The 19,475-nt window shown below is 43.6% G+C and overlaps 1 protein-coding gene across 1 annotated transcript in view; it reads right to left on the reverse strand.

Moving 5' to 3' along the window:
- FRMD1 (FERM domain containing 1) overlaps positions 1-19,475 on the reverse strand; it is a 68,143-nt gene that overhangs the window by 22,020 nt on the left and 26,648 nt on the right. The window contains exons 3-6 of the mRNA XM_038397129.2: positions 14,345-14,435; positions 5,622-5,701; positions 3,374-3,450; positions 27-213 (exon numbers count right to left, since the gene is read on the reverse strand). Of these exons, the coding sequence (XP_038253057.1) occupies positions 27-213; positions 3,374-3,450; positions 5,622-5,701; positions 14,345-14,435 (435 nt within the window). The remainder of the gene's footprint in view (positions 1-26; positions 214-3,373; positions 3,451-5,621; positions 5,702-14,344; positions 14,436-19,475) is intronic.

The raw sequence follows: 19,475 nt of genomic DNA on the forward strand, positions 1-19,475 counted from the left end.
GAACAAAAAAAAAAAAAACAACTTACCCACTGTGGGAAATAGGCTTGAGGTTCAAAATATTTCCCAACATGGACATTCTCCATATAGTTGCCCAAGTCCGCCTGTAAACCATACGCAGCCAGCAGGAAGTAGATTTCTTCTTTGTGGAGGCACCGAGACCTCAACAACTGCTCCTTGAGATGGCAGTAGTACAAGTGCTGCACTGCCTTGTCACTGCAGGATACAGGAAAAAAAGATGTATTTAAGCCAGAGCAGAGAGAGATCACATTCAGGCAAGGCCAGTCGCTTGCTGCTTCACTGTCAAGAACTGACACTCGTGTGGAATCACTGATGTGTATCAACTGCCTTTTTTAATAGCCATTTTCTCTCTGTATTATAGTAACATCACAGTCCCAATCAAGATGAGGGCCCCACTGCACTAGACACTGTACGTAGTAGGTAAGAGTCTGTCCTCAAAAGTTTACAGTCCAACAATCCAAATAGACAAAGGTTGAAGAAAGGAACTCATATCATCACTTTCTCTGGAAGATATGGAACTAGGGCACAGAGCAATTAAGTGCCAACGGTCACAGGAAGTTGTGGCAGAGTCAGGAAAGGATCCCAGATCTCCCGAGTCCCAGTCCAGTGTCTCAAGCAAAAGTCTATCCTTCCTCTCTAGAACTGGCACTGCTTTTGTATTGCACCTTCCAGCTGAGACTCTCAAAGTGCTTTACAATACAGTAAACGCCTCACTTAAAGTCATCCCGGTTAACATTGTTTTGTTGCTGATCAATTAGGGAACATGCTCATTCAAAGTTGCACCATGCTCCCTTATAACGTTGTTTGGCAGCTGCCTGCTTTGTCCACTGCTTGCAGAAGGAGCAGAGTTGGAGCTAGGGTTGGGGGCTTGGAACCAGGGTGGGCCAGCAGCCCCCCATCAGCTCCCCTAAGTTCCCTGTGCAGCAGCAGCCCAGCAGGCTACCAATTGCCATTGCCAGGCAGCTCAGCTGTCCCTCCCCTCACTACCATGTGTTGCTCCTGTCCTCTGCCTTGGAGCTACTCCCAGAAGCCTCCTGCTTGCTGTGCAGGGGAGAGCAGTGGGGAAGAGGGGTGCTAATGTCAGCAGGTCCCCTGCTCCTGCCCCCTGCTTTTACCCATTTCTACAGAGCGGGGGTAAGGGGGGCACACAACAGGGCTCAGGACGGAGGGAGCTTGCTGGCAGCAGCTGCTGTCTCAACTTGCTGATCTACTTAAAGGCAGTGTACTTAGACTGGGGTCAATGCACGTCTGTCACACACACACACACACACACACAGTCTCTCTGCCATGCTGTCTCCCCTCCCTTGTAGAATGTGAGGCTACAACAACAACAACATGTTAACCCTTAAGGGCTCAGTCGAGTGCTAGTTCATCATTTAGCAGTAAGGCATTCCCTGGGAAATATCCCACCTTCTGGACTTCACCAACTCAACCAAGCTTCACAATCATCAATGTGTACAATATTAAATTGTTTAAAAATAAAAAAACTTATTTTGTGTGTGTGTGTGTGTGTGTGTGTGTGTGTGTGTGTGTGTGTGTGTATCTACATATAAAAAATATAAATAAAATGCAGTCTTTTGTCTGGTGAAAAAAAGTGTCCTTGGAATCTAACCCCCCTCTTTACATTAATTCTTATGGGGAAAATTGGATTCGCTTAACATTGTTCCGCTTAAAGTAGCATTTTTCAGGAACATAACTACAACGTTAAGCGAGGAGTTACTGTATCGGTGAATTGCCTGGGAGGTAGATAATAGTGGCAGTAACCTTGGATTAGCTTTTGTTATCTTGTAGGAGCACTAAATGGGGATATTATTAGGGAAAGCGAGCACATGATAAACAGATGGTCACAGAACCAAGACCTCCCTTCTAGGACTCTGATTCAGTGTGTGTGTTTAAAGAAGCCCCATGATTGCATGGGCATGACTCTGTGCACCTCTCTCTGCTTTAATACTACTGCAGAGGAAAGAAGCTTGGATGCCAATGGAGAGATACAAAGGGCACATCTACACTGCAATTAAAAACCTGCAGCTAGCCTGTTCCAGCTGACTTGCAGTGTAGATGTTCTCGGGCTCAGGCTGCAGCCTGAATTCTGGGACCCTCCCATCTTGCAGGGTTCCAAAGTTTGGGCTCCAGCCCGAGCCAGACTGTCTTTACCACAATTAAATAGTTCGTTAGCCCAAAGCCAGTCAGCTGGCATGGCCTAGTTGTAGGTTGTTAATTGCAGTGTAGACATACCCAGAGGAAGATGAATAATACTGGGAAGTTTCCATTTAGCAGTAAGAAAAACTTCCTCCTCTCAGCTGGAAGCTTTCTCCCCTCAGTCCAAAGAGGAAAATAAAAAAGCCTTACTCAGATGAGGACAGCAAAATGCCTAAATGGAGCAAAGATTATGCTGACATTAATCAACCTGAATGCTTCCAGCTCTTGGCTTGCCCTAAGGCCAGAACCACACCAGCAGTGCTGATGCAAAAACACTGTCAGTTCATTTTTAACTGAATCATCCTTTGTTCTGCACGGAGAGGGAAGGGTAGTTGCGTGCATCTTATATTCCACATGAATGGAACCCACTCAAATGCAAAATTCTATAACTCGTAAGTCATTCCCTGTGTCCACTTCCAAATTAGCGAGCATGCGCATGGCTCAGATACAATAAATACCAAAAATAAATCACCAAAGGAAAAATACTAGGCTGTATCCTAGAGTAACAATTTCTATCGTCTTTTTGCCCGTGTTGGTCTAATTTTCTTTTTAATCTTGTACATGCAATCTGAGGTTTGTTGGCTGCATTTTAATAAATATTACCTACATCCATAGCTAGAGAGAAATAAAAGTTAAGCGTTCCGAACAAGGAGGAGGAAGGGGGAAAATATTGTAGACTGAAGTTCAGGGTGTGGAAAGGATATGAAAACAAGGCTGCCATAGTTGTTGTGGGCAAATGGATGGGGAGTTTGAAGAGCAACAGTTAAATCAAAGCATGGGAGTGAGAGAATGGAGATTACATATCAGCAGAACAAACTTGAGGGTGCTCACTGTTAATTTCATAATAACTTCTCTAACTTCAGCCTTAGAGTTGTTTAGATGCAAAACAATTAAAAAACAACATTAAATTATTGGAGCATGGTGCTTTAAAAAGATAGCTGAAAAGCATCTCAGTTTGAACCCTACCAGGATGGAAGTCGACTCCTTTGGCTAAAAGGATCTACTGACAGACATTATTACTGATCTCCAGAGAATGCCTGTAGGACTACAGCACCCACAGAGAGAAGGAAAGAGCTCTTTAAAGGAAATATATTTTTGTTTTTCCATGTAACACAGCTTTATTAAAAAATAAACTTGTTACCCTGGACAGATTTACCTTATGACTCTTCCATTTTCTACGTAGTACTGTACTCTGAAGAAGGCAACAAAAGGAGGGGTAAACTTCTCTGTCCCCTTTAGGGCAAAGGGAGGAAAAAAAAAAGTGTTAGACAATTTTCCTGTGAGCCCAGAGGCTCATGATCTTCCTCACTATTCTGTGTTTTGCCCATTGTTCCCCACTCCAGACCCTCTCCCCACATTTTCTCTCTCTTTTTTTTTTTAAATTCACTACACTTAGCTGTACAGCAGTTGTCTTGAAAGCTCTTATCAATGAGACACTATGAAACATTCGGCCAAGGCAAGACACAAATGAAGCATACAAGCTCTCCTGTTTCCTTATACCCTATGCTGCCAGACCTCAGCCCTACTCTCAGGAAAAGACAACCTTTTACCTCTGCAATATGCTCTGCCCTTCCTGACCAAGGCTGAGCCATTCCAGGCTGCTACTGATAATTCTTCTTTGGGCTAGCAGGGCGAACCCTTTGCTTTGGTTATTCACACCTTCATGTAGCCATGAATTCCAGGAAGACACTGTGTCAATGTCACAGACTACAACTACAGATGTTTAAAAGAACACTGAAGATTTTTTGTTTAAACTGTGACCTCCCTTACAGGGGAGGTCCCCGAGCACCAAATATCTATTTTTCAATAAAAATTAAGACACAGTTAAAGTCTCGCATTCCTTCCCTTCTCTGCTTTGTCTATTTTGAGGTCTTGTCAGTATGTAACTTCACTTACATAAGCAGGTCCAAGCATGTGCTGGGTCACAGATCCATCTCCTAACATACATAATGTGTCAAGCACACCTACGGTACCAAATAGTAACAACTCCATTGCCAAAGAATTCATTTAAAAAAAAAAAAAATCCAGTCACAACACAATTTTGCAGAGTGCACAATGATGCCATTTTATTGTCAATGAAGGGATAAGGAGAAGGGAGCTAGCCAACACAGCACTGGACCGAGAAGCTCAAGAGACCAGGATTCAATTCCATATTCAGCCACAGATTTCCTGTGTGACCTTGGGCAAGTCACTTAGCCTCTCTGGGCCTAATCCCCATTTTACAGATGAGAATCTAAATACTCTCCGACCTCAGAAGAGGTATTGTGGGGATAAAGATCATGAACTGCAAGGCGCTCAGTTACTACGGTGATGAGGGCCACACGAGTACCTGCACAGGCATGCTGCCCTGACTGGTTCCTCAGCACCAAATTCCATTAGTTGCATTTTAAAAGCTTATTCTCATTTGGAAGATGCTATACTGTTAAAATGGGAATACTGCTGGAATCAGTGCTCTCTCAAGGTGGAAGAAACCGCAAATTCACCTGTTGAACAAAATATCTTCCTAGAGAGCTGTAACAGACGATACTTATTTACAAACATGTCTGGAACCTAACATTGCAGTTTAATGAAAACATGTGTTACTTTCAACTCAAGATTTTGTTTTGATGTAAAAAGATGACAACTGGGCATGGGATTGGATCTTCAAACTACTAATAAAAAAGACTTAAGTGTTATTTTAGAATGGCTTGTACTAAACAACTAGACACATGCCTTATTCATTTCACATGATTTTTCTTGTCATTTCAGCTAGTGTAAAGAAATCAAGACTCTTCTTAATAAAAATATGCTTCCTCCCTACAACTGCTGTTCTTCCACACACCTCTGTTGAATTGCAACTCCAGCTCCCATTGTATTTCATAGTCAAATGCACTATGGTACACAGGTTATTACAAGTAGCCGTGCAAAACCATTTTACCCAAAAGCTGCTCTGTTTTATACAGCAGGGGTTCTGAAAACCTTTCCATGGAGCAACTACTGAATGCATCCGATGAAGTGAGCTGTAGCTCACGAAAGCTTATGCTTAAATACATTTGTTAGTCTCTAAGGTGCCACAAGTACTCCTTTGCTTTTTGCAGATACAGACTAACACGGCTGCTACTCTGAAACCTCTCAAAAGAGAGTGGCTCATTGACTCCCATCCCCTTTATGGGCACCTGTACACCCCCCTCTGTGGCAACTACAGCAATTGCTTATGTGGCAGTGTAAAGTACCCAATTTAGTTTTATCCTCTTAATCCAATTTAGCATCTGGAAATTATGAGACTCAGTTCCATGTGATCAACAAGCTTGCCAGAGACAACCACCAAGTGCTCCACAGTCATCAGTTTGAAGCCTCTATTTCAGGGTGTAATCATAGCATCACAAAGTCAATAATGTCTGAAATACAAATCATGTTTGACCTACTTTGCTAGTCTCTTTCTTCCATTCCTTTGAGAAGTATTTGCTAAGCTTCTGCTCCAGGTCCATAAATACATATTCATTGTCTGAAAGAGAGAGAGAGAAAGAGAAAGTGGTACTGGTAGGAAATGGTGGCTGTTTCAGAAATGGGAATTCCCATCTGACAAATACTTGGACACAGTTTTCATAGTCTTCCAACAATGCACATGCATAATAGTAAATGTAACCTCAGAGCAGGACTAGATAGGCAGTAATGAGGGAGGTGGTGATGGGAAACAGGGCTTTGCTTTCTAACTGTATGCTGCTGGGGACATGGGCTTGGAAGGAAGCTCATAAAACAGGCCTGATCCCTATAGGTGCTGAGCAGTAGTGGAGGTTTCTCAGCATCTTGCACAATCAGGCCCAATACTCACTCCTTGAGGTGAGCCCATTATGGAAGGGAGAAATGCCAGCTTGCTGAGCTAACCTTACCATCAAATTAACAGAGCAACACTGGCTTTAAAGGAAACCTTCAGTAACCTCCCTTCTTACCAGAGCTGGTATGTTACAGAGTCTCCTCCCTCCAGGTATTTCTGACCTGATTGTGCCCCCTCACATAAAAACAAGAGACAACTCCTCCCCAACATAATGTATCAACACGCCCAAACTCTGCTGAAAGCTTGGTTCATCTCTCCTCTTGCCCAAATTCTCTTACACAGTTAGAGCAACTGGATTGGAAATGGAGGAACTCAGCCTGCCATGAATTGTTGGAACGTTCTCCAGCTAAGAGAGTAGGTGGTGGGGGATGAAGGGAGGCCATCTGGACAATAACTGTCTTGAAACCACTTTGTGGGCCTTTCAAAAATCTGGTTATTTTGTAAGTGACACTATGTACAAAAGTATCAAAAACAAAATTCAGCTAGTGAAAACATTTTAGACCCTTCTCAAGTCTTCAAGAGACGACTTGCGAGTATTTCAGGCTACAGTGGTAATCCCAGCTGAGCATATTCATGTGACTAGTCACTATTCCCTGGTCTCACTCAGGGGGAAAAAGTGTTTTGACAAGTTACGCAAGTACCAAGCAAAAGAGCTTGTTCCTAAAGACCTGAAATGGAGAGTGGAAGAGAAGCTGAAGCTTTCACTTATGATGTTCAAAGCTGAACTGAAGAAGGGGAGAAACCGGAAATGCAAATTGGCATAACCAGCAACTACGTGGAAAGAATAGTAGATTATACTGACAGTCCTTTCCTTGTCTACCCTATGGACTGAAGCATTCTAACCACAAGAGGGTTCAAAAAAAAGTTATCCAGTGTTGCTCTGGATTACATCACAGCTATTTTACAAACAAGTTCAAACTAAGAACACAGACATAGCAAGTTTTTGGTGTTTTGTTTTTAAACGCAAAAAGTAACCTCCGTGCTGGGCCAGCATTGTCCCATACATTACTATGACAGAGAATCTTGTCTGTAGATGGCATACAAGACCCTAGTTATGAGAAAGTGACCCCTAAATTATGTCACAAACCCCTGAATTAGCAGCACTCCCCTGCCCCATGAGTCTTGTTTCCTTGCCTTTTACCCTCACCTCCAGCAATCTAGCCCAGGTCAGTAGACTACCGCTCGTTATTTATGTTCATATTAAATTCTATTTGTTATATGCTGCCCCCCAACATTCAGCATGCCACAGCTTTTTGTGTGGAAATGCATTTAGTAGCATTGCAGGTGTTGCCAGTGGTGGGGGGGACCAGAGGTTTTGGGAAGACAGAATTAGGGGGTTTGGCACTCCACATGATATGGAAGTTTTGTTATTTTGACACTAGGAGGCAGTTTAGGCCTTTGGCACTGGAGGGAAGCTGCATCTCATCTTTCCATCCTTTTTTTGGGCAAGAGCAGCAGCAAAAATTGATTTTAAATTTATGAAGGAAGGGTGGTTTGAATTCCTCTTTCCCATACAAATGGCTGGCACTCCTGTCACAATATCTATCCCTGCATCTAACAGCAATGGAAGAAGCACCTTAGCTGATGCTTGTGCTAAAATGACCAGGACAGGAGTGAAATAGTTAACAATGACATTTAAAAGTATTTCCAATCAGGCTTCAGTGTCAACAGCCCTTGGAAATACATGAGGCAGTCCACCCCACTTAGGGGCTGTTGTTTCAGGCTGTCACCACATAAGTACCAATAGTTCACTCTGAAGAGTCTCTTTGCAACCCTTGGGCAAGAGACTTGACAAAAAGTTTGTATTCTGGAGCACAATTATGTGGCCAATTCAAGCAGGAACAATGACGTAGCAATGTGTCTGGCTATGCAATCCTATCCTATCCCATCTGCAATTACAGATGACTCCTCTGTTATAGGCTACCCCTCCTCATTTTAGACTGCTCTGTTAGAAACATTTCTGATCACAGTATGTCACATTGCATTAGATGTGGATCTAAGCAGTGTCTGGAACTATTTCAGGAGTGGTTAAAGGCCCTGTCCACACTACAGGTTTTAACCATGGTTTGGAACTGGGTAGGGCACATTCATCTTCACATGTTCTATGGGTCAGTTTGTGCCCATGTGGCAGCTTTTCTGAGATCACAATTGTGTTGGGTGCATCTGACATGTTGCCCAATCACATTTTTAATCGGTGCATTCTGGGAAAAATCTGAGCAAGTATCCCACACTGCCTCAGCAGGGGAGGGGGAAGCGTTTGGAGGACATGCATTCAGCTTAACACCAGGAGCACGCGGGGCTTTATACCTGTCACAGAGCTGGGGAAGAGGAGAAGCAGCCAAAGCAGTTAAGTTACACAAAGATTATTAGGATTGTCCCATCCACATTCAGTATCCCCTTCCTGTCTCCAAGTGTGCTGAACAGATTACAGGAAGACAACCATGGAAGACCTAGGCCTCCGACAGGGTTGAAACACTGTTAGATGGCCATGGCTCCTTAGAGTTTTAGCCACATTGCATCTATACACAAACCATGTTTAGAGTCAATTATAATGGAAACTCGTTACAGACATTGTTAAGACTTGTAGCCTGACAGGACATAAAACAGCAGCGAAGATAAACCCCACAAGAAGCCATAATTTCAGAATACCTATAACCTGGGTCACAATTTAATCCTATTGGTCAGGTTAGGGCAATACAGACAACTGTGTTCAGATGATAATTAATAGGTTTTTCTGAACAGCGTATGTGATATTTTAAGTATCATGTGCCCAACTTCAAAATTTCATAAAGAGTCTGAACAACAAGTGACCTCCCCCCGCCCCCTCCCCTTCTTAATTTTTCCCCCCACTTGTCTCAGTGTAGCCTGGAATTGTGGCAGTCCTCCGCTCAGTCCAGGAATGCAGCATCACATTCCTGCTTAATTAAGTTAATACTGTAAGAATGCCAACCTGCAGTGTAATCCTCAATCTACAAAAACAAAAGGTTCCCCCCAGCCATACTTTTTTTTTTTTTTTAAACTGGATTAGTTGTGAAGTTTTCAGATCTTTGTCAGATGTTTAAATAGCCTCTGGTTTGGATGCAGTCTCTGTTCATTAGAGATGTGAGCACTGAACTCTACCCATTTAAGAGCAGAACTGGAAAGAATTGCTTAGAAATTCAGAGTCTCGCCATTTCAGGTGAAATCTAATATAATTCACTATACACACACAGGTTAGATACACCAACTGAGAAAGCAGTCATAGCTCCACTGACTTCAGCTGAGCGATGACAATTTACACTAGTCAGGATTTGGCCCCCACAAGGATGCATGTGCATGCACATATGCACCAGCTCCTCTTGGGATAGGTCTAACGCTATGACCTACAGGCAGGATTCCTCTGCTCATGTTCACATACTTGCGGTAGCTCGATGAGTTTGCGTGAGTATAAAGAGCAGTGTGGCCACAATAGCATGGGCTCTGGCATGGCTGAATAAACCGACCTTGAAGTGGACAGTTCCCACAGAGCTACTGTGTGTGTGCGCGCGTGCACACCCACCCACCCCAGCAGGGGAATCCAATCTCTAGCTTGTAGTGTAGTATGAAGCACAAGTGAAGAATCACTAGTTAGTAGTTTGCACTTTACCAGTGCAGTACTTCCAAGAAATCCATCTGTTGCCCCAGATAGTTGGCAGCAGTGCAGTTTGTTTAAGCTTTCCTCTCCCAACCCCATCTTTTAAAAAAGTCTATGAAATTAAGTGGAGGAAAAAATGAATTGGAATGTAAAGATTTCACGTCAAACTTTTTTTTTTTTAAAAAAGAAACAGGAAATGCAAACATTAAGTTGTTGCTCTACAACAACAGTAACTTGGCATATTGCACATCCTGTGTATTTAAAGATTTATCACCACAAAAATGGGCCAGATCATCAGATAGTATCAATTGGTATAGCACCACAGAAGTCAAAGGAGCTATGCCAAATTTACACCAGCTACACATATGACCCAATATGTATTCAATTAGATATTTATCAAGGAAAACTGGAATACAAAATACTGCATGTATTCATGCGATGGAGTTAGTGTTATTGTAGGAGTCTTGACTTTTACATTTCCTGACCGTGTATTTTAATTTTGCTTTTATTACTGCGGTCTCCTCACAGAGCAGCATGGTAATACAGTGCTCAGTGTTCAAATTCTGCTGTCCCTACAGGGGCAATTCTTGTACTGATGCCACCGGAGAATTCCAAACATGTCAGGAGAGCAAAATATCAGAGCATTAAGAATGAGAACTTTATTTGAACTGGCAACCATAAATGGCTCATTAATTAATTTGGTTGCATTAAGTGTATTTTAATATTCGGACGACACACAGCCAGACAATTCGGAGATTAAGATGGAGATAAATGTGAACTGATGGGAGCACAAAGTTCCACGCACAGCAAGCAATTTAAGCAGGGTACAGTCCTTTCCCACATCACTTTTTAACTGCTGTACTCCCAGTCTTGCTAGCCATATAATCGGCTGGAGAAAAAGCTCCTACTGGATGTACCCTTTTGGACTTGCTGGGAAAATAGCCCAGAACATGGAAAAAGAAATCAGAGACATGTTGGAACTGGGGGTGATTAAGCAGTTCAAATGGTCCATGGACCTCACCCATGGTGCTGATACCCAAGGACAGGTGGATGAGATTCTGTGTGGATTATAGAAAGCTGAATGACAGTGTCTGATGTGCCCCATGCTTACGGCCGATAAGATTCTAGACAAGCTGGGGTGGGAGGCACGTTACCTTTAATACGATGGACCTCAGTTACTGGCAAATGTCTTTGGACTAGGATTAAGGCTAAAATTAAGTCTGCTTTCACCACCCCAACAGGGCTTGATTTTACCTTTGGGCCTAAAGGGTGCCCCAGCCATCTTTCAGCATCTGGCACATCAGCTAAGGAGGGAAATGGCAGGATTTGCCCTGGTATATATTGACGACATTTGTACTTTTTAAAGTCAGATCTGGCAGAACAGATACCCCAAGTCAGGATGATGCTCAACTGCATTCGATAGGTGAGACTGACTGTAAAGGTGGAGAAGTGGGGTGGCTGAGGTGGTTTATCTAGGACACAAGATGGGTAGCAGTCACACAAAGCCAGAATTTGCAAAGGTGGTGGCTCTTAAGGACTGGAGCATTCTAAAAACCAAGATACAGGCTCCCTCATTCATAGGAATGGTGGGTATTACAGGAGATTTGTACCTCACTTTTAGCTCCCTAATGGCTCCTATTCCTGCATTGTATAAGAAGGGCAAACCAGACAGAATCAGCTGGACTGAACAGCATTTTAAAAAGGCTCTGTGCACTGAAGGAGGCCCTGAACCGATATCCAGTTCTGGTAAGCCCAGTTTTAACAAATCCTTCACAGATTCCTCAGACACAGGACAAGGCCTGTGTTGGTGCAGACCAATGCTAAGGGAGACACACTCTGAACTGTATATCTGAGCAAAACACTGCTTCCCATGAAAAGAGCTATGTGACTATTGAAAAGGAGTGTCTTGCAAACTGATCTGTCTTCTGGCTGAAGAACTGCAATTCATCAAAGGGGAGGTCCTGGATGGTATTCTGGACCTCTCCAGGGAACTTTAACACATGGAGCCATGACTCCCTGCACAGGACCATGGCAGTAGCCATAGCTCTAGAGGAGGTATCAGTAGCATCGACGGTGGATTGGAGAGTGGTCTTAGCTATCACTTTGCCTTAGTCTTTCAGAGCTTGGAAACAGGTTCTGTCCAACTGGGAAAGGTGGTCAGTAAACTCTGCAAACATGGAGTCATTCAAGAAATTTTAATTTAGCCATTAGTGCCTGGTAATTGGCTATCCCAAACTAGAGGCTAGATGATAAGATGACAACCTTTCTCCCCAACAGATACAGGCATTTGACCTCTATCGGTAAGTGCAGACCTGGGATGTTGCTGTTCAGCCCTTTCAGAAATAGCCTCGACCACCAGTGCGTTGGGAGCGGGGTGAGAAAACAAAAATCCTGCTCTCTTAGCCAGCACATAATAAAGCTTCTCTGCCCTTTTGGGGGTCGGAGTGCAGGCGGCTGGGGTGTGCCAAACTGTCCTAGCTGACTCCAGTATGGCTTCATTAATGGGGACAGCTATTCTGCTGGATCTGGATGAGTGGAGGATGTCTAGGAATTGGAATGGGAGTCCTGGACCTCTTCAAGAGGAATCAAGTTCTCCAGCAACTCTGCAAAGATGATCCTGGAACAGTCTGAAATCACTGTGGGGAGAAGGAGACATAGGAATCACCCACTTTGTTCAGAGATGAAGATGGTAGTCTTACTGGTTCTGGCAGAACCACTGGATTCAATGTAATTCAGTGTAATGATCCTCCTCCACTGTAGGATTCAGGGGGCAGATCTGAGCATCCCCTTAGAGGGGAGGCAAGGGATGACCCCCTTAGCTGATCAAATCAACTCTGCATGGGTGTAATGGTCCCAAGGACCCCAGTAGAAGGGGTCACAGATGGTTACAGGGACCCCATGGCATGGGGTACCACAGCTCCAACTTAGATGAGGTGGAGGTTGATCCCAAACAAGTGCAGGTCTTTTGGGTGGTGGTGGATAGGTGAAAAAGGGCAAATTCCAGTTGCAACGGTGGTACTGTTGATACCTTTGCAGTGGAGCTATATTCTGCAAATGGGACAGGCAACAGACTCCCTTTCAGTGGTCAACTCCTTTGGTGGTGGTGGTATCTTTCTGAAGATGGAGGAGGGGATTCTGGATGCAGATGACAAAGTGTTCTATGGAGCAGCAAGGGATTCAGATCTCCCCAGTGTGAGAAGGGTTGTACTTCTTTGAACTGCTGGAGCCAGCGAGGGAGATCGTGCCTGAAACTGATAATGACTGGACTTCATCAGTGCCAACGGATCTCGGGGTTTGGGAGGCACAGAGGATGACAACTGCAATGGATCATGGTCCGGTTATGGGCTCTCTTATTGTGCCTCTGGGACTTAATATGTCCTAGCTCCTCATGGGCTGAGCTGATGGGCCTGCTTAGAGCTGAATCCAGCTTCTCTGAAGTGAATTTAGAGGAAGAATTAGTCTCATGCTTAGAGTGCTTCCTAGATTCCCAACAAGATCCTGCTGGAGGGCAGTGGACAGGGGAGGGGGGGGTGATTCAGAGAGAGTTTCCTGCACTAGAGTTGGAATTCATTGCAAGAGACATGCTCCTTGCTGAATCAGGCCGATGGACGACGGGGGGGGGGGTAAGGGGGGATGTTTCCTGGCCTGTGTCTGATGGCGGCCTCCTGGCTTTCTCAGGTACAGCTGGGGAGCAATCAACAGATATCACACCTCGCCATGATGTGGGCTTCCCCAAGGCAGTGCTAGTGGCCAATGCTGACTCAGAAGGATCGCAGGCAGAAAATGGGGCTATTCTCCCAAAAGACTAAATCTATAAGACACTACACTTAAGACTATTAAAAAACCCCCATAAAAAACTGTTAAAATTATTTACACAGCTAAATCCAATTCCTATTTTGTAGGACGAAGATGAAGTTATGAACACTGGAAGTTCTGATCCAGAACATACAGCTGTGAGAAGGAACCAAAGAGGAGGTTGGTCCACTCCACCTTTTATGACCTTGGATGGAGTCACGAGGTGAGCCAACAGAGCTACTTCCAAATTCTCTGGCTCCGGGCACATGCCTAACCCACCCACCGTGGAATACAATCGGGACCATCACTCAAAGAAAAAAAAAAAAAACTTTTTATGTAAAGAAGCCCCGAGTTGAGAGCATTGAGCACCTGGCAGATTCAGGTCTGCAATCTCCTGCAAAAAACAGCCACCAAGTCAAAAAGGTCTCTGCAGATAAAGCACTTCATCCAAGTGCAGTTAGTGCTCACAAAACTCACGTTTAACCCTCGCTCCCAACCCCAAATCACTGAGTTTAACAAGAATCACATTCTTTAAAATGTATTACTTAGGAAGATATGCAATACTTCTAGCCCCAAAGTTATTTAAAATTTTGTCTTCTGTGCAACAACTGACACTTTAAATTCAATCAATCAGTGGGAAAAATGTCAGCAAACAGCTATAGAAAAACAGAGTAGAACAAAGTTAAATATACCTGCCCCACCCCCCTCAAATATGTCTGCTCAGAGTCCTTTGATCTTCAGTCCCTGACAAGGCTTTGGATAATTTACATAGTTTGTGACCTTATTACAATGAAGTTCCCAGTCAGGCGTGGCCAGCGTGTGTATATGCACACACACTGTAGATACACAAATGTGTCTGTGGACGTTTGCCAAGTCATTTGTCTCCATGCATGGAGCTCGCTTACTTTTAACAACACTGAGGCCAAAGAAGTGAGGGTCTTTAATCTTCACTAAGTCACAAACTTGCTGGAAGAGCTCCTGTCCGGTGGCTTTTACCTGAAAGAAACAATCAACCCAGCATTACAGGCAGCCCACACATACTGTCACTGAACAATTCTTCATGGTCATAGGTATCAACAGGCATAAGGGCAGCCAGATGAGAATCACAGCACATAATTCAGTTCTCAGGCCAGGGTTGTTGGGGTTTTTGGGTTGCTGTAATGTATTGTTGTAGTGTATTCTTGTCTTCCTTCCCCCACCCCCTTTGTATATGCTCTTATCCCAGTAAGATGGAACTTAGGTACCTTTTAAAAAAAGATACTGGAACTCTGTCATCTAGAGTATTTATGCTGTGCAAATGTGACCATGTACTGAAACTCTTGCTGTATTGTACTTATTGCCAACAAAACAAAGACATTGTTAGAAGGAGAAAAATTAACTTTTGGAGGGTTTGAGGAATTAGATTTAAACTTTACCGGGGGGGGGAGGGGGGAGAACCAAAAAAAACCCCACAACCCCCACACTGCACACTTTGAGAGGTGGAGAAGATGGTTTTGATCACAAAGACCGAACACTTCATTTTCAAGGTGGTCTCATATGGACCGACCATGGGGTTCTTGCCCACTCCTTCATTCCATGCCATACCATCAAGCTACTTTGCTAGTTCCCTTTACCACATCTTACTTCTGACCAAGAGCAGAATTAATGTCCCTTCCCCACCACACACAATGCCACCTCCAGAAATGTTGCTCTATAGATAAACTACCAGGGATCGGATTTGATTTTTTTTTTTTTAATATAAAAATGAGCTTCAAAGTTTACCAGACACCTACTAGCCAGAGGTTCATATGAAAGGGAGATATGAGCAAGGAAGAAGAGTAGCAACAAAAAGTTTCATGGCCAATTAGTGCGAAGGCGAGGGTAATATCCCACACCATGCATGGGGACTCCCAGCTGCTATTCCGATACTCTTACTACTCCTGCAGCTTTTCTTGGGGTACTCTTCCTCAAATAGCTCCAGCACCCATCTGCATGTGCTGTTGGTCAGAGATTTCCCAATCAGCAACTGCATGACATGAAACTGACAAGAATCACATTTTAATCACCCATGGAGATCTGAACAGCAACAGTAAAGTTATAGAGAATCTTAACATTTCACTGTACAGTGGCTGGACAAACCTATGAGCAGCAGTAGAGATACTGGAGCTGCCTGTCTGCAAATAGTACTGGATCAGTTCACATGTGGAAGGTTAACTTAAAATTTGGCAGAAGTTGATAGCTAAGGTCAGCCATCTAATTAGCACTCCAAGTAGATTTTTTTTTTCCAAAACCTGTTATTGCAAACATATTTATTACTGTTACCCAGAGCCAGATGTATCCCTCTAGGACAGTGATAGTCAATAGGCAGAGTGCAGGCCAAATCCAGACTGCTAAATGCTTCTGAATGGACCGTAAAGGTCAAATGGGCTGAAGCAGAGCCAGGGCTGTACATCTGGAGCTGTGCCTGCTCCCCAGCGCAGGGCCAAGCTGCGGGGCACAGTGCATCCCCAGGTGGCTGCTTGTGCAGCTGCAGCACCGCCAGCTCTGTCCTTCACCAGTTGGTAGCAGTGCAGGGTGAACGATCAGACGCCAAAGTCTGGGCTCAGTGAGTGAGGCAGAGGGAGCCTCTATGGGTGGAGCAGGCAAGGAGCTGGCAGGAGATTGGGGAGTTATATGCCTAGAGGATTCAGTCAGTAGCGTAGCTGGGGGGGAGCGGGGCAGCGGTGGCTCCCCCACTGAGCACAAGTGGCGCTTTTTTAATTTTTTACTCACCCAGCGGTCTTTGGTGTCGGGTCAAGCAGCGCTCCGGGTCTTCAGCGTCGGGTCTTTCACTCACTCCGGTCTTCGGCGGCATTTCGGTGGCGAAGTGGGGTCCTTCAGTGCCACTGAAGACTGGAGTGAAGGACCCAACGCCGAAGTGCTGCTGAAGACCCGGAATGCTGCTGGGTGAGTACAAGCGGGTGGTGCCTTTTTTTATCTTTGCTCCCCCTGTTTTCTCCACCTGGCTGCGCCACTGGATTAAATCCTGCAATGGGGAACGTCTGAGGCTCGCTCTGACTCTAAGGAATGAGCAGCTGCATTTTTCGGTCATTTCAGTCACCCTCCCATTCCCTCTGATCACTGGCCTATTCCCCACCCCTCACCCAAGATCACTGTCCCCCACTCTGTTCTGTTCTTGTGGGGGGGGGGAGTGAGAGTTTCAGTGTCTTGTCACTTTCAGGGAGTTTCTTTCAGTATCAGAGTCACACTGTCTGTTTTACACCCAGCCCTATGAGAGAAAGAAGAACTGAAGCTCCAGTCTACTGCCTTCCCCAGCTGAGATATGGGTCAGAGGCTCAACAGTTAAAACTGAAAGCTATTCAATTACTGGTAGCACAGAAATCTGCCTTCACTGAGAGTTTCATCTTTCATCAGTGAAGTCCATGAGAGTTTTTTCCATTGGACTTTAAAGGGAGAAGGATCAGATTAGGGGGCTGTAGGGAGCTGTGAAACATTTTGTTTTGAAAGGCGTGTGACCACATCTGAATAAACTGTGGCATATCAGATTTGATACAGTAAACTCAGATTTGACTCTTGATCCTGCAGGTGGGATCACCATGCAGTTTAATAGATGCATAGCAGTTAAATATAAATATAACAGGGAACAATAAAGTAAAACAAAGGAAAACAGTTGAACTCTTAGAAACATTTTGAACAAAGGTTTTAATTGAAAAGTTGGCTTCTCTGAAAGATAAAGTAAAAAAAGTTCTCAACTTTATTTGTTTGCAATTTATTTTTTTCCAAAATTCTGTATCATAAACATTAATGAAATGGTTATGAAAAACATTTGGTTACTGAAAAACTCGTTTTCATTTTATGAAAATATTTCTATTGTGTTTTGATGTTAAAAACATCAAAAACATAGCAAGAAATTGTTCAATTTCAAAGCTAGTGAAATGGAGACAACTGATCTTTCCCCCCCACCAATTTTTTAAATTGTCAACCAACTCTTTATTTTATCTAGTAAAAAAACCAAATAAAATAATGTAGTAACAGAATAAAATTACAATAAGAATTGAGGAGTATAATTATATGATATAACAACACAAAGTATAATAAATAAAGGCCTGATCCTGAATACACTTATTACCAGATGTAGCACTTAGTACCTTGGGCCCCAATCCTGAAAATACTTATGCACATGCTTAATTTTAGTATCATGAAATCAAGGGGACTTCACGGTAGTAAAGTCAAGCACTTAAGTGTTTGTAGAATTGGGTGCTAACTTAATTTTGGCCATAATCCTGCAAAGACATAAGCACATGCTTAATTTATACACTCTGACTAGTCCCATTGCCTTCAGTGAAGCTACTCACAGTGTGTAAAGTTAATCATGCATATGCATCTTTGCAGCATAAGGGCCATTGTCTATTCTAATACCCCTTCTTTCAGAAAGCCCAGCTTCACTGTTGCCTCAACTGCATTTCTTCCCACTCCCCTTCTTCCTTCCTTTTGAAACCCTGTCCTGTGAGCATAGCATAGAACTGTACAGGTTAACAGTTGGGACCAGTATTGTTAATGTCATCAAGAACAAACTGTATGTCCCCCATGTGCAGATTCAATGACCTGCCGGGTTGAATTTATTCACTCAAGATTGACACATACAAGAATTCCTCATAATACCCCAAACTCCAACTGGTTTGATATTTTTCATTTAATGCACTAAAAATATAAGCAATATCCCCTGGATATATTACACAGCATTCTATGTTTGTTGAACAGGGGCACTTGCAGTGTGAAAAATGTTTCTCTGGAATCTGGAACTAGACTATACCTTAACCAAGAAATTTGGAACTTGGCGCGTGCGTGCGCACACACACACACACACACAAAATTGACTACCCCTGCTCTAGGACATATTAAGTGTCTTCCAGCCTGGGCAGCAGGAGGTCAGGAGTCATTCCAGAAGCCAGTTCTACCTACAGAACACTGGCTGGCTAGTGATACGGTGTCAGTCAGTCATCACATTACCCGGAGGTATGAAAATTGCACTAGGGGGTGACTTGATGTCAGACAGACAGCTAGGGAGGGGTATGGGGGTGTTAACTGTACAATTCCTATTAGAACTAGTGACTGACGCTTGAAGTTGAGAGAACACTCCTAGATATGGTATTTGCTTAGCTCATCATCATGCGCAATCAAGAGGAAAGAGCTAGTGTACTGAGGTCTGCATCATCTCCACCCCCTGCAAAATAGAGCGTGCACACATACTACTTGGGACCAGTCATTGTGGAAGGGATGTTCTAATGAAGAGTGCTGGCATATTGGTTACTAAGAATACATTTCACAGACATACACAGACTAGCATGCATTATATCAATACAATAGAGATATTTTAAATAATTAGTGAATTTACATACTTTCATATTCAAAACACTACAGAGAGAAGCAGAAGCCTGTTAACGTACTGAGTTCTCTAAAACTGAACACGTGAAGGTAAGTGTTCCAACACTTTTGAAGAGGGAACATGATCAAATTGATTAATTAAATGAACACAGGCTGTCCCATCCACATCACTCATCTCTTCAAACCCCTCAATTAACTCTTGCTTTTTGTATCAAGTTCATATTTCTCATCTTCAAGGCCATGCACTTAGTTTTGGTAATGCTTAAGTTTTTGTTCTCATCTCCTATACTCCCTCCCTTGACATGTCTTCTTCCCGACAACTCACTTTGCATTGTTCTTCCAAGCCATTCTTTATGCTTGGAGAAAAGGAGTACTTGTGGCACCTTAGAGACAAACAAATTTATTAGAGCATAAGCTTTCGTGAGCTACAGCTCACTTCATCGGATGCTTGGAGCTCACTTTCCTAGCTTGCTGTGGTATCCAAGCACCTAGAGTAGCATGCATTCTCCCTTGCCTCAAAAGGTACAGGATTCAGTTCTCCACTGCTTTGCCCCTTGTTAGTCCTTTACAGATCAGCAAAGTTGGTGTAAAATGCTGCCAAATGAGAACGGTGGTGTTTTATATGTACTTTACAGAGGTCAGTATCTTCACAAGGAGGAAGGCAATGGAGAA

The sequence above is a fragment of the Dermochelys coriacea genome, chromosome 3, assembly GCF_009764565.3.
Source record: "Dermochelys coriacea isolate rDerCor1 chromosome 3, rDerCor1.pri.v4, whole genome shotgun sequence".
Lineage (NCBI taxonomy): Eukaryota > Metazoa > Chordata > Testudines > Dermochelyidae > Dermochelys > Dermochelys coriacea.